The sequence below is a fragment of the Haliotis cracherodii genome, unplaced genomic scaffold (assembly GCF_022045235.1).
Source record: "Haliotis cracherodii isolate W230 unplaced genomic scaffold, xgHalCrac1.p SCAF_5, whole genome shotgun sequence".
Classification (NCBI taxonomy): domain Eukaryota; kingdom Metazoa; phylum Mollusca; class Gastropoda; order Lepetellida; family Haliotidae; genus Haliotis; species Haliotis cracherodii.
In genome coordinates, this window is record NW_027266308.1 from 41,411,650 (window position 1) to 41,425,344 (window position 13,695).

A 13,695-nucleotide genomic window follows, 5' to 3' on the forward strand; every position below is an offset into this window, starting at 1 on the left:
TAATTATGGGCAATTCAATTTCAGAAAAATATATCTGTCATACATAAACATTTCAGGCTGTCAGCATAAACCACAAAATTTATCTTTCATCTCTGTTTTTTTCACCAAAATAATATTCTAATAAGAGCCCCATATTTCTATTTTTAAGAGCGCCCTGGGCGCTTATTACGTTGATTACGGTGTGTGAAGTATGACTGACTGATTACACTTGACATATGCATTTCCTTCTGTCATGACTGTTGTCTGGGCATTCGTGGTGCAGTGGTACAGAGCCGTATCATGATACAAGGCACCCAACTTAGTGCAGTAGCTGTATCATGATACAAGGCACCCAACATAGTGCAGTAGCTGTATCATGATACAAGGCACTCAACTTAGTGCAGTAGCTGTATCATGATACAAGGCACCCAACTTAGTGCAGTAGCCGTATCATGATACAAGGCACCCAACATAGTGCAGTAGCTGTATCATGATACAAGGCACCCAACATAGTGCAGTAGCTGTATCATGATACAAGGCACCCAACATAGTGCAGTAGCTGTATCATGATACAAGGCACCCAACTTAGTGCAGTAGATGTATCATGATACAAGGCACCCAACTTGGTGCAGTAGCTGTATTATGATACAAGGCACCCAACATAGTGCAGTAGCTGTATCATGATACAAGGCACCCAACTTAGTGCAGTAGCTGTATCATGATACAAGGCACCCAACTTAGTGCAGTAGCTGTATCATGATACAAGGCACCCAACTTAGTGCAGTAGCCGTATCATGATACAAGGCACCCAACTTAGTGCAGTAGCTGTATCATGATACAAGGCACCCAACCTAGTGCAGTAGCTGTATCATGATACAAGGCACCCAACTTAGTGCAGGGTGGTCTGATGGCTTGCTGACATGATTGATGCATGTCATCGTATCCCAGTTGCGTTGATCGATGCTCATGATGTCAATCACTGGATTGTCTGGTCATATACCTGGTAGCTGGAATATTGCTGAGTGCAGCGTTAGACAACAAACAAACAAATATATATTGTCTGAATCACAAACTAGACATATTTTATTTTTCACCACCTTGCCTTCTAATTTTATTATTCGAATATCGGAGCCACTTAAAATCCTATTAAAAGCCTTTGATCCTTATATTTTAACCTACTGACTGTAGTTTTCAGCTGTGAATCTTGTTGGCTAACCAGTCTAACCAGTCCCATGCAGTCAGAAAGGAAATCTTGACATTTGTGTACATCCTGATATTTATTGAATTGTGATCTCTGCATCACACACAGCCAGTGATTGCTGTTGTGAGAATATGTGTTCACCATCTTAATTAACTACAGCCGTGTAGACCTAATGCCTGTAAGTATGTAATGATATGATATGTACAAGCTTTCAGTGTATGTAAGACAATAGCCTACAGCTGATAACAATAACCTATTAACATGCCGGAGACAGAAGGGAGTCACATGTTGACACATGATGATGAGGAGGAGGATGAAAGGGGAGGGATGGGCTGTTATGCCTAAATAAGCTATATTTTGGGGTATCATATTCTACTATATTTCCTCTGTCAGACCCATCTTCAGGGTTAGAAACTAACATTTTTTGTCCACTAGTCCTTATAATGATAACATATAGCAAAACCCTTAAAATGGGCCAATTTCTACTAGTCCTTAGGATACCTTTACTATTGGGCAGTTTGGTAAGGACTACAGGACTAGTGCCAATTTCTAACACTGATCTACACAACAAATGCCAGCCTCTGATAGATGCCTGGTCATACGCTCTGTCCAGAAAATAGAAACCTGGTCTTTATCAGATGCCAGGCCTTTAATACTTATACTATATATGTTGGTGATTAATAATGACAGCAAATTGATTCTTTATGTGACTGTAGAATTTAAGTTTTGGTATGGTAGTGAGTTTTGACTGTGCCAGACTAGAAACCAGGGCCAACTTGCACAAAGCCATCTTAGCGCTAAGACTATCGTAAGCCTATGTTAAAGTATGGGCGTTACAATCATCTTAGCGCTAAAATCACTTTGTGCAATTGGGCCCAGGACCCTGTTCCACAAAGCGATCTTAAATTCTATACTAGAACATAAGGCCTAAGACCATCATAGTCCTAAGATCACTTTGTGGAACAGGGCTCTGGTTTCTAGTCTGGCACAGTGAAAACTCACCCTGGCCTCTAATAACCCCCGGGGTCAATGGCTGGTGCAGAAATTTTAGACACCCAAGCGTCTAATAGAGGAAATATGGTAAATGGTTTCAATTTAGTTCAGCTGTTGGTGGTAGAGGATTATCTCCCTTTGCGTTATTTAGTGTGCAGTCTTTGCATTCTTTGCATGCCTTGTACATTATAAACTGCATTAGATTTAAGTCAGTAACATGAACCGGTTGCTGTTGCAAATTCACTTTCATGGTGTACTAAAGGTATCAAGCCTTCAACTTTGGACATTATATATACAATGTATGTACATATTGTTGGAGATATTGATTCTGCAAGCTGAAATGTTAACAAAGGTTCTCTATTGATCAAATATATAGTCAAAGCTGTGTGCAGCTTGGAGTGTTTTCTTTGAATGCTAATTCAGATAGTTACTTTCCTTGCTACTTTGAAGAATAGTTTTCCTACTGAACATAAACGTAAATAGACTTGGAAAGAAAAATATACTGTTCATAAGCTATTTCTTTTATTCCACATTTGTTAAACAATTGGATATCAGAACTACAACAATAATAATAATAATAATAATAACCCATTTCTCATGTATTTATTTTGAAAAAAGCACGTAAATACATTTTTTGTATGCTTCTTTAGAGTGTGACTGTCTTGAACACAGACATATTGAAACCTGCTTTTGCATATGAGCCAATTTCTAATATGGCTTGTTTGGCCTTAACATGACCTACTTAAAAGCATGTAAATAAATTTTATTTTATTTTTTTCAGATTTTTCCTAGTCAAAGATGGCTTCCTTATGTACTATGCAGACAATGAGAAGAAGGAGTTCACAAAGCGGACATACTTCAACATCCACCCAAAGGTCAGCCATTTAATTTTGATCAAATCATTGCTGGTGTATTGCCTGGACTCACCGCTCATCGCCCAGGAAATACACTCGCAGTCGCTGGATTCCGACTGTGAAGACATTGATTGTGTGTATGGGTGCAAGTCTCCTCACACCTTGCACCTCTGATCAATGTGGGACCAGTTCTGCATCTTCCCACTTCCGTGCCCAACACATCCTAATCTATAGCCTCTAGCTTGTCTCCCTGTTGCCAAAACACAGATTACTCGGAGGTCTAGGCTGGGGCTCACGTGTTGGTTTTGGAAGGATGTGGCTTTTAAATTCATGGAATTGGATCAGAAATCAAATGAAATGGGTTATTCAACAGGTTCTGGTCGAGCTGAGACACTTGAGTGTTAAGTCATTTTGCTCCTAAACTGGGTGTTCATAAATTGTTCAGGTGGATGCTGGTGACCTAGATGTTTGAAGGAACTGTTGGACATCAGGGAGGTCGTTTGTTTGTGCATATCTAACTTGGCTCCATGTTTTAAGGAAATGAGTAAGCAAATAGTTATGTTGTTGTGTAGGTGAAGGGTGAATCAGAGCCATTTGAAATGAGGAAATGATTTCAGGGAGATTTGACATGCATTTTCATAAAATTCAGATCATTTTTTCCGATATGATACTGATTAGATCACAGGATACATGCACAGGAGGTCAGGCCAGGTGAACCCTGAACTAACTTTGACTGGCCAATTGAAATGAAGGAAGTGTGGGTTCCTGAGCCAATCAGATGTCAGGCGTTTATAAAACATTTCAACTTTATTTCTTTACTACCTTGATTCAGAAATTTGGATCTCAGCAAAGCAAAACCCTGACAGAACACGAATAGGCCCTTGACAATAGTCCCCTGTGAATGTAGAAGCCATGGCACTCAGAAATGTCAGGATTTAGGAAATATTGATAATTAATTATGATTGCTTTGTGAACTAGGGCCCAGGACCCTCAAGAGTTAAAGTTGATAGTTGACTCAGAATTAGACAGAACCAGGTAAATTCCTGGTGATTGCAAGTTATGCAACGTTTACCTCAAGGAAACGACACATTATCAACCAAGTCAAGATTCCAGACCACCCAATCCATTACGTTACCTCTTATGATTAGCACAGGTGGCTTGGGACCTGTTCTAAGCTGGAATCCCCTTGAGAGACATGTATCTGTGGTTTTAAGTGTCATGTTGTGATTGCAGGGTATCGTGCCACTAGGAGAGTGCGAGTTCAAGACTGTCAACGATGCTGTCCATCCTTTCTGTATTCAGATATCCAGTGCTGAGATCAACGTAAGTACAACGAAATAGCAGCAACAGGGCCTCTAGCCAAGCAATCAAACAAGAGAGAATAATTGTTTTAGGACCATCATAAGGTCTTACTCATATTTCATTTCAAAGAACACTTTGCTGACATCAACCATCAAGGGGACAAACCTGTCGCAAAACATTTCAACTCTGTAGGACACTCAACCAGAGACCTACACTATCAAATCATACAACAGCTTAAAACAGACCCAGAATCAGTTCAGAGCATGGCTAGATGCCGATCCATTGAACTCAAATGGATATTTGATCTGAAAACCATCCACCCACAAGGCATGAATGACAAGATCTTATCCTGGAATTCCCAACCCACCCACCTTTACTGTAGATGTGCATTTATATCCAGCTAGTAATGTAACAATCTCATTAATATCATATCTTTCTTCTTGCTACTGCTTAACAAGGATCTGATGACATCCCATTACAGGTGACATCAAGTGGGACGTAAGGGTTGTGAATTTGCAATGGCAAATGACAATTGCCCAGTCTGTCCCTATGTCAGCGATCTCACTGTAACATTCAGTGTTGATTTTCTTGCCCTCAAATGCCGCCAGTAAAACACAACCCATGGATCAGGGAATTATCCCAAACCTAAAGTTAATTAATGTACGCATGTGACTGCTAAACATTTGACGGTAATTAATAAAAGACAGAACCACTGTATCTGTGCTTGAAGCCCTTCGTTTCATAATGCTTGCATAGGAAAGCGTTTCCCCAACAACAATCTGAAACAGACATGCTTGGTAAACAACACCATCAACAGAGATGACTGCACCATCGACAGCGACACTGAAGATGACCTGCCTCTCTCTCATCTTGACAGTGGCGTTTGATCCTTTCCGACTCTGCCAGAACAGGAGATGACCTGGCTACTTATGCCTCAATTTCTGATGTTGCCTTTGAGGACGAACAGATTGCTGCCCGACATCACCACTCCAACACTGCTGATGCAGACAATGACAGTGACATTGATGATATGCCTGAGTTGCTGCCCCTTCGTTACCAGCAGCCTTGGCAGCACCAGACATGCTCACAAGACTTGTAGCGTGCAGAGACAGGGGCAATCTAGCTACAGAACTTGTTTATCAGACGATTTGAGTGTTGCTGCTTTCTTCCCCTGCCCAAAGGCAGGACAACTGTTATGTCACACTTTTTCACTTGTAAATAAATCCATATTTATAGTTGACATTTGTATTACCATTCCATCTTTTTAACCTTTTCAATGCGGCGACCTGTTTGAAGCTGTTATGCAATGATATTGAATTGTTTGTGGGTACAAAATGAACTACATGTATAATTAATGTTACAAATGGATGAAAACAATATTTGAAACAATAAGACATGAAACATGTATTTCATTATTTGTTAAACATGGTTATCGACATTGAAACATGTATGAAACCAGAGATGACTAGATTACATGTAATAATCTCTCATAACATGATATTCGGTTTTTGGAACTTCATTTTGGGGTTGTTTTGAACCCCAGATAACTCAAACTTTTCCCCAGGTCCCCAGCATGGATCGATGCTCATGATATCATTCACTGGATTGTCTTGTCCAGACTCGATTATTTACAGACCGCTGCCATATAGCTGGAATATTGCTGAGTGCGGCGTGAAACAACAAAACCACAAAACAACCAAGCAATATTGGTATAGTTATTTAAATTGCACCTTGTAATCTGATGGTATGGATATTTTGATAATTGTGCAGATTTGATTATAGCGTGTTGATGTTACAACCACATGTCATGAAATGTTTCTCCAGCCTTATCTATAACCGTGTTTAATATGTCATCAGCATTTATCTGAGTGTTTGGAGGAAGTAAGCTGTGTGACCTAGTGGATGATGAGGAATAGATTGGGTAGGAGAGGATGGGAGCTGAAGGAGGATAATGTTTGAGGATGTTGATGGGTTTCCATCAGTGACTCTATTACTTCTTACACTGCTTACACATGGGAGTAGGAGGATTGATAGTGTTAGGGGTGTTGAGAGGGGATGTTGAGGGGTTTCAGTGACTCTATTACTTCTTACACATGGGAGTAGGAGGATTGATGTTGTCAGTGGTGTTGAGAGGGGATGTTGAGGGGTTTCCATCAGTGAATCTGTTACTTCTTACACATGGGAGTAGGAGGATTGATGTTGTCAGTGGTGTTAAGCAGGGATGTTATTTAGGGCCTTCCATTATTGACTCCTTTACTTAGCAAGGCAGGCGAGAAGAGGATAGAAAGGAGGTGTTGGAGAGGGGATGTGCTACAAACATTGACTCCATTATATATCAGACGGGGAAGAAGAGGGCAGAGAGGAGGTGTTGGAGGGGGATGTGCTACAAACATTGACTCCATTATATATCAGACAGGGGAGAAGAGGGTAGAGAGGAGGTGTTGGAGAGGGATGTGCTACAGTCATTGACTCCATTATATATCAGACAGGGGAGAAGAGGGTAGAGAGGAGGTGTTGGAGAGTGATGTGCTACAGTCATTGACTCCATTATATATCAGACAGGGGAGAAGAGGGTAGAGAGGAGGTGTTGGAGAGGGATGTGCTACAGTCATTGACTCCATTATATATCAGACAGGAGAGAAGAGGGTAGGGAGGCAGGTGTTGGAGAGGGATGTGCTACAGTCATTGACTCCATTATATATCAGACATGGGAGAAGAGGGTAGGGAGGAGGTGTTGGAGAGTGATGTGCTACAGTCATTGACTCCATTATATATCAGACAGGGGAGAAGAGGGTAGAGAAGAGGTGTTGTAGAGTGATGTGCTACAGACATTGACTCCATTATATATCAGACAGGGGAGAAGAGGGTAGAAAGGTGTTGGAGAGGGATGTGCTACAGTCATTGACTCCATTATATATCAGACATGGGAGAAGAGGGTAGAGAGGAGGTGTTGGAGAGTGATGTGCTACAGACATTGACTACATTATATATCAGACATGGGAGAAGAGGGTAGGGAGGAGGTGTTGTAGAGTGATGTGCTACAGACATTGACTCCATTATATATCAGATGGGGAGAAGAGGGTAGAGAGGAGGTGTTGGAGGGGGATGTGCTACAGTCATTGACTCCATTATATATCAGACATGGGAGAAGAGGGTAGAGAGGAGGTGTTGGAGAGGGATGTGCTACAGTCATTGACTCCATTATATATCAGACAGGGGAGAAGAGGGTAGAGAGGAGGTGTTGGAGAGTGATGTGCTACAGTCATTGACTCCATTATATATCAGACAGGGGAGAAGAGGGTAGAGAGGAGGTGTTGGAGGGTGATGTGCTACAGTCATTGACTCCATTATATATCAGACAGGGGAGAAGAGGGTAGAGAGGAGGTGTTGGAGAGGGATGTGCTACAGTCATTGACTCCATTATATATCAGATGGGGAGAAGAGGGTAGGGAGGAGGTGTTGGAGAGGGATGTGCTACAGTCATTGACTCCATTATATATCAGACAGGGGAGAAGAGGGTAGAGAGGAGGTGTTGGAGAGGGATGTGCTACAGTCATTGACTCCATTATATATCAGACAGGGGAGAAGAGGGTAGAGAGGAGGTGTTGGAGAGTGATGTGCTACAGTCATTGACTCCATTATATATCAGACGGGGGAGAAGAGGGTAGGGAGGCAGGTGTTGAAGGGGAATGTGCTACAGTCATTGACTCCATTATATATCAGACGGGGGAGAAGAGGGTAGAGAGGAGGTGTTGGAGAGGGATGTGCTACAGTCATTGATTCCATTATATATCAGACAGGGGAGAAGAGGGTAGAAAGGTGTTGGAGAGGGATGTGCTACAAACATTGACTCCATTACCTGTTAGACTGATTCTGACTGAGCCAGATATGCCGAGTGTAAACATGTCAGCATGGCCAGCACATAAATATGCCTCCATGGTGCACATGTGTAAACATCTGTCTGGGAGGGGAGGAGGGAACACACGCTGCTACCTGACTGGATTACCACTGTCACTGTAGTCATGGCTGCAACGCTGCACTCACTCTCAGTTGTGTCCATGTAGAACTGGCTCCGGATACTGTGTTACAACCAGAGCCACAGCCTACAGCTCTTCGTTGATATGCAATCTGAATAACTCATCTCTTAAACATGTCCAACTTTATCTTTATCTGACTCATAGAAACCAAAGCAAAATTATTTTATTTTTAAGTGAATATGTTTTCATTATATTTTTCATGCTTACATAAAAATAGCATAAGAATTATGCATAATAAGGCAATCTGACATTCTATGTAACAGTTCATATTAAAAATTTTGATGTTTGTGAACTAAAAGGTATTCTTTTCCTACCAGAACCTGTTGAATATGACAATACAAATTTACTTATCCTGCCATCTGTGTGCAATCCTCGTAATCGCAAAACCTTTGAAAAAAAAATGAACTGGGCAACCACATTACTGGGATTAGACCCCACTAAAGCTGTAGGTTTGGAATTCTTATATTTTTTAAGTCTAAGTGTTTGAAAGGATACGTTGAAGCTCAGGTGTATTGTGGTACTGAGGTAATCTAGATTGCCAGATTGTTTAAATGTTTGACATGCTTGTTTTGCCTCCATGTAAACACCATCATTTAAAAGCAAACCTGACGCTGGAAGGTAGGCCAGCAATGGCCACATTCAGTGTTATTGTTTGGGAGATTTCAGACATGTGGCGGAAGACAGAGATGCCAGGTTTAGGGAGAGAGAATAACATTGACTTCACAGGGCCAGTTTTTCCATAGCAAACATGCTGATAATTATTAAAATGTTTAATTAATTTAAAATAATTGAATTGACAAAAATGAAAAGCTCCAAATTCAATATGACCATGAAAGAAAAAGGTGGGTAAAATATTTGAAATTTTGCAAATTAAACTTAAGTTGGGAATGTGATTGAGTCAGTGCTGGGCCAAACAAATCAGCTCTTCTTAAATCCCGTTATCGATATGATGTCAGAGAATTCTGTCTGTTCACCTTTTCATTGTACTGTGATAAACTGTGATCATTACCATATATAATGCTTGTGAGGTGATGCCAAGCCATGCTTCACCGCAGTGATGTACAGTGATCTCTCGCTACAACACTACCTTTGTGGTCCAAATAATTGATGGCCGTTATAGACGATGAGCGGTCCAAATAATTGATGGTCGTTATAAACGATCAACAAAACAGTATACATGTTCTGCCTACCTCACACGATCTACGCTGCATGTTAATAAAATATATTACAAACATAAGACCAGATAAACAATGAACGCCTTTTCATAACTAGATAGTATAATAATGGGATCATATCGAGTACTTCAGTTCGGATTCGTTGAGTGGTATTTCCGGTATTTCGTGATCGCGGTGATCAGCTGATAATGTTTTTTTTATATGGGCAATACATTCTGTCATTGGAAAACTTGAGTTTGTTAAAAATGTAAGTAAATTTTGGGAGCCACGCATTACCACGCATTACCCCGCACTATTACCAAGTTAGCGCTCTATTGAAAGGCACAATAGCGAGGGAAACACTGTATCTGATATTGTGTCCCCACAGGGTCAACTGGTGCTGGCGCTGGAGAGTGACTATGAGAGGAGCAAGTGGATGGAGCTGATGGAACAATCCCGCAGAGTGTGAGTTGTCCCCCTTTACATGCATCCTGGGCCAGGCCCTTCACTCTATTGGAATAAAATGAAATATTATCAGAATTAATGTAAATGATATCGTGTGTATAGCTACCAAGTGCGGAGGAACAGTTTCAAATGCAATATAAATGCAGCTACTATTGTCGTAACAGTGGTTTCGCATTGGAATCACCACACAGCCGCTATTTGAACTGAAAGCATCGGCAACCGAACACATTCGATAATTAAATACCACATTTCGCCAAAATACAGCATTTACTGTCATCATAGTGCACGAAACATGGCGGACAGTAGCAGAGAAGAATAACAGGGAAATGTTTTCATCAATGCTTGTTTCCAGAGAATGTAATTCTAATTAAGAAGTTAATTCCCCTCCGATACAGATTATTCATTTTCAGCAAAAAAATATTTTGTATGCATTTTGAATGTATTTGGATAAGAGTTGAATTCAAAGCTCGTCAATCATAGTGCTAGATAAATGACTTCACCCATAATTTCTTTCACTGTTAATAGGGATATAATAATTGTTGATATAAACAGGGTCAATAAAGAATTCTGTGAGTCAGTGTCAACAGTAGGCAAACTGTTAATAGGGATAAAATAATTGTTATATAAAGAGGGTCAATAAAGAATTCTGTCAGTCAATTTCAACAGTAGGCAAACAATAATGTTAATTTATATGTATTTTATTAACATATACCATTACCAGAACTTATGTTATCATGCTATTGTTGGCATCACTAGATTTTTCTGAACAAGATTCATAACAGGTACTGATGACACAGGTGTCATGGGAGAAATGGATTATGGATTAGGATGTATTTAGGTCATCTGTTGAACTAGGTCTTCCAGCCTGACATCTTTAAACAATACAGCAGGAAAAACAAACTGGGCAGCATCAATATGAATAGTAGGGGTGCAACCTGTGAAGATCCGGAGTAGGATAGGTCTTCAGCAACCCATGCTTGCCGTAAAAGGTGACTTTACTTGTAGTAAGAGGCAGATTTTAAGTATCAATCATGTTAAAGTACCGAGCTGACAAAGTATCAGCTTCCCTAATCATGTGGTTCCCAGGCTGCCTTGTCTGATCCTGTCAAAGCTCTTCAAAATATGAAGATGACTTAAAAAAAGTATTTGGTAAAATTTTATTATGAAAAACATGTTTTGAAACCTCGGCGCAAATTAAAAAATCCTAAGCTGTCCATTTGATATTGAACAAGTCTTGTAATGCATGCATTTCAATCCTAGACTTTAAAAACTCTCAAAGTCTGATGATACACAGCTTTGACATTTCACTGGTTAGCATTCTCTGTGAAGGAGAACATGGCATGGAAGTTGTAGCATGGGTTTGTAATGTGTAGGTATTCCCTGTATGATTGTGGTTAGTATTGCTGCATTAGCAAGTTTTGCATCATCTTTTGGAAAATGTTTTAGAATCTGTCTACATGTCAACAAAATGATCTGTATTAGAGTATTGATGAGAAGAGTCATCTATTAATATTGAAGAACACATATCTTGGACGAGTAAAAATTCTGTAATTTTCTGGAGAATCGCAGAATTGTTCAGTGACAAACTCACTTTCGAAGCTGATTGCCGACCATGTTACTAAACAAGATCTTCTCGCCATTGTTTGAAATTAAAAGGCAAACTAAATTGTTTACTTTCTGACAAATATGTGCTAACATTTTTCTGCAACTGACACTTGTTTGACTTAGCTGATTGTTAAGAGGAAAGTTTGTTAACTTGTCAGTTAACACCATGTTCAATGGAATATCGTACAGTAATTTGGCGCTGAATTTTATAATAGAACTTAAACCGTAAAATTAGTCTGTGATTGTATAAGATGAAATATGATTGGCATGAGTGAATTTTATTGTTGAAATGTGGACAATGCTTCCTGAATATATATTCTACTTTTATTTCTAGCCCTGCTTACTTACTCATTGTTATATATATAGAAGTTGCTAAGTCTTAACAAAATAAAAGAATTGGTTGTCAGGCAATGGCTTCTGAATATGTAGTACGAACAGGTGTTGTTGTTTTATTCTATTTTTGGTTATTCATACTAGTATGTAACCTAATAAACAGTTGTGTAAGCAAATCAACCTTGGAAACGGCCTCCCTACATAAATGTATACCTTGCTAAAAATAATACTGGAATACAGTATTTGACTACGGTTGAGCTTGGAATATTTATTGATTTTTTTTTTTTTAAATGGAAATAAAAACGAAACATGTGGCGAACTTTTTGATGATGTGGGCAGTGCCTGAGAACCAAGACTACTTTTTTTTAGCCTAAGTTTCATCATTATATGGGCTCTTGACTCAAACGCACACATTTGTCTTAAGCATGTATGAACCAACGGGCAGATTACATGATTATGAAAACACTGAAATTCATACTCCTATGGTTACCTACAGGGAAATATGTTCCCAACAAAGACAAATATAGTCATATGATCCAGGTCCTTGATTCAACTTCAATAAAAATCAATAAATATGTGCCTGACAGTGTGAAGACAACAAGACAGGAGGCTGCCGAATGTATAGTGTATTTGCAGAACAAACATTTGTTGAGCAGAAAATCAATAGAAGTAAGGAAAAGCCCACAAGTTACTGTCTTTGTTGTGGTGATGTGGAGGTGTCGAAACTCTTCCCTGACATGCATCGTCAATCTCGGACATGGATGGTCAGCAAGGACCTGTGAGTCGGTCAAGGCCTCCAAACAAGGACGAGGCTACCACTGTCCATCTGTTTGCGAGTACATGGGACTCGGTAACATTTGTGGGCAGTCCAAAGAACGAACATTGGTGTTCCAGGCTGGCCACACTTTGCACACTTCACTCGACCATATCACTGCTTCCCTTAGCCTTCAGCCTTAAGGAAGGGGATTTCAATGGTAGAGTAAGAAAATGAACCATTGGCCATATATATATTTTGTGTGTATACCAGTGCTTGCAATGTATCTTCTTGCATCTCATTTGTAATTAGTATGAATGTAGGCCAGAGTTTTGAGCATCCAGTACAACCCTGAGGCCACACTTGTTTAATATTATGTTTCATGGATTTATTCCAGTTTTACCATCCGAGATTGATGGAAATAAGCATAAAAATAAATAGCTACGACAATCATTGATTTATTGCCATGAAAGTCATTCTACTTGGATGTTTAAGCTGCAGCTGGCTTCTTGAATCACTGATAGTGATGTAGACATGGAATTTATATATACATGTTTATATTGTACAAGAGGTTCTATATTACTAGTGGGAGACGTAATAAACTTAAATATGTTTATGTTTAATATATTTCTTATCTAGCTGTTTTCAATAGGGGCAGCGGGCCCGTGAAACGAAAAATAAACAATGTGTGGCCTGAGCCTGTCTCCTTGATGAGAGCACTTTGTGTGCAGGACTGTATGAGGTTGTGCACTGTGATGATGGAGCAGCTTGTTTACATTCCGTTAGCATTATGTTATTCCGGTGTTGCGTGTCGTAAATGTTGAGTGGGCTGTAATGTCTTCTACTAGGGAATCTCTGCCAGGAAATGACAATAGACTCAGAAATGGCTTTTCCCAGTGGCGATTGTGTGTGCAGCATGAAGTCAAGAGCTATTCTTCTTCTTGTTGAGGTGTCAAGGATGAATCGCCTGTACTGCATTATGCCATTAGCGGCTGTGATGGAGCATAACTTTTAAGAG

General features: G+C 39.9%; 1 protein-coding gene across 8 annotated transcripts in view; it reads left to right on the forward strand.

Moving 5' to 3' along the window:
• LOC139443983 (pleckstrin homology domain-containing family D member 1-like) overlaps window positions 1–13,695 on the forward strand; it is a 71,887-nt gene that overhangs the window by 30,284 nt on the left and 27,908 nt on the right. For all 8 annotated transcript variants that reach the window (XM_071224877.1, XM_071224878.1, XM_071224879.1 and 5 more), the window contains exons 2-4: window positions 2,955–3,048; window positions 4,261–4,350; window positions 9,909–9,985. In XM_071224877.1, coding sequence (XP_071080978.1) covers window positions 2,955–3,048; window positions 4,261–4,350; window positions 9,909–9,985 — 261 coding nt within the window. The remainder of the gene's footprint in view (window positions 1–2,954; window positions 3,049–4,260; window positions 4,351–9,908; window positions 9,986–13,695) is intronic.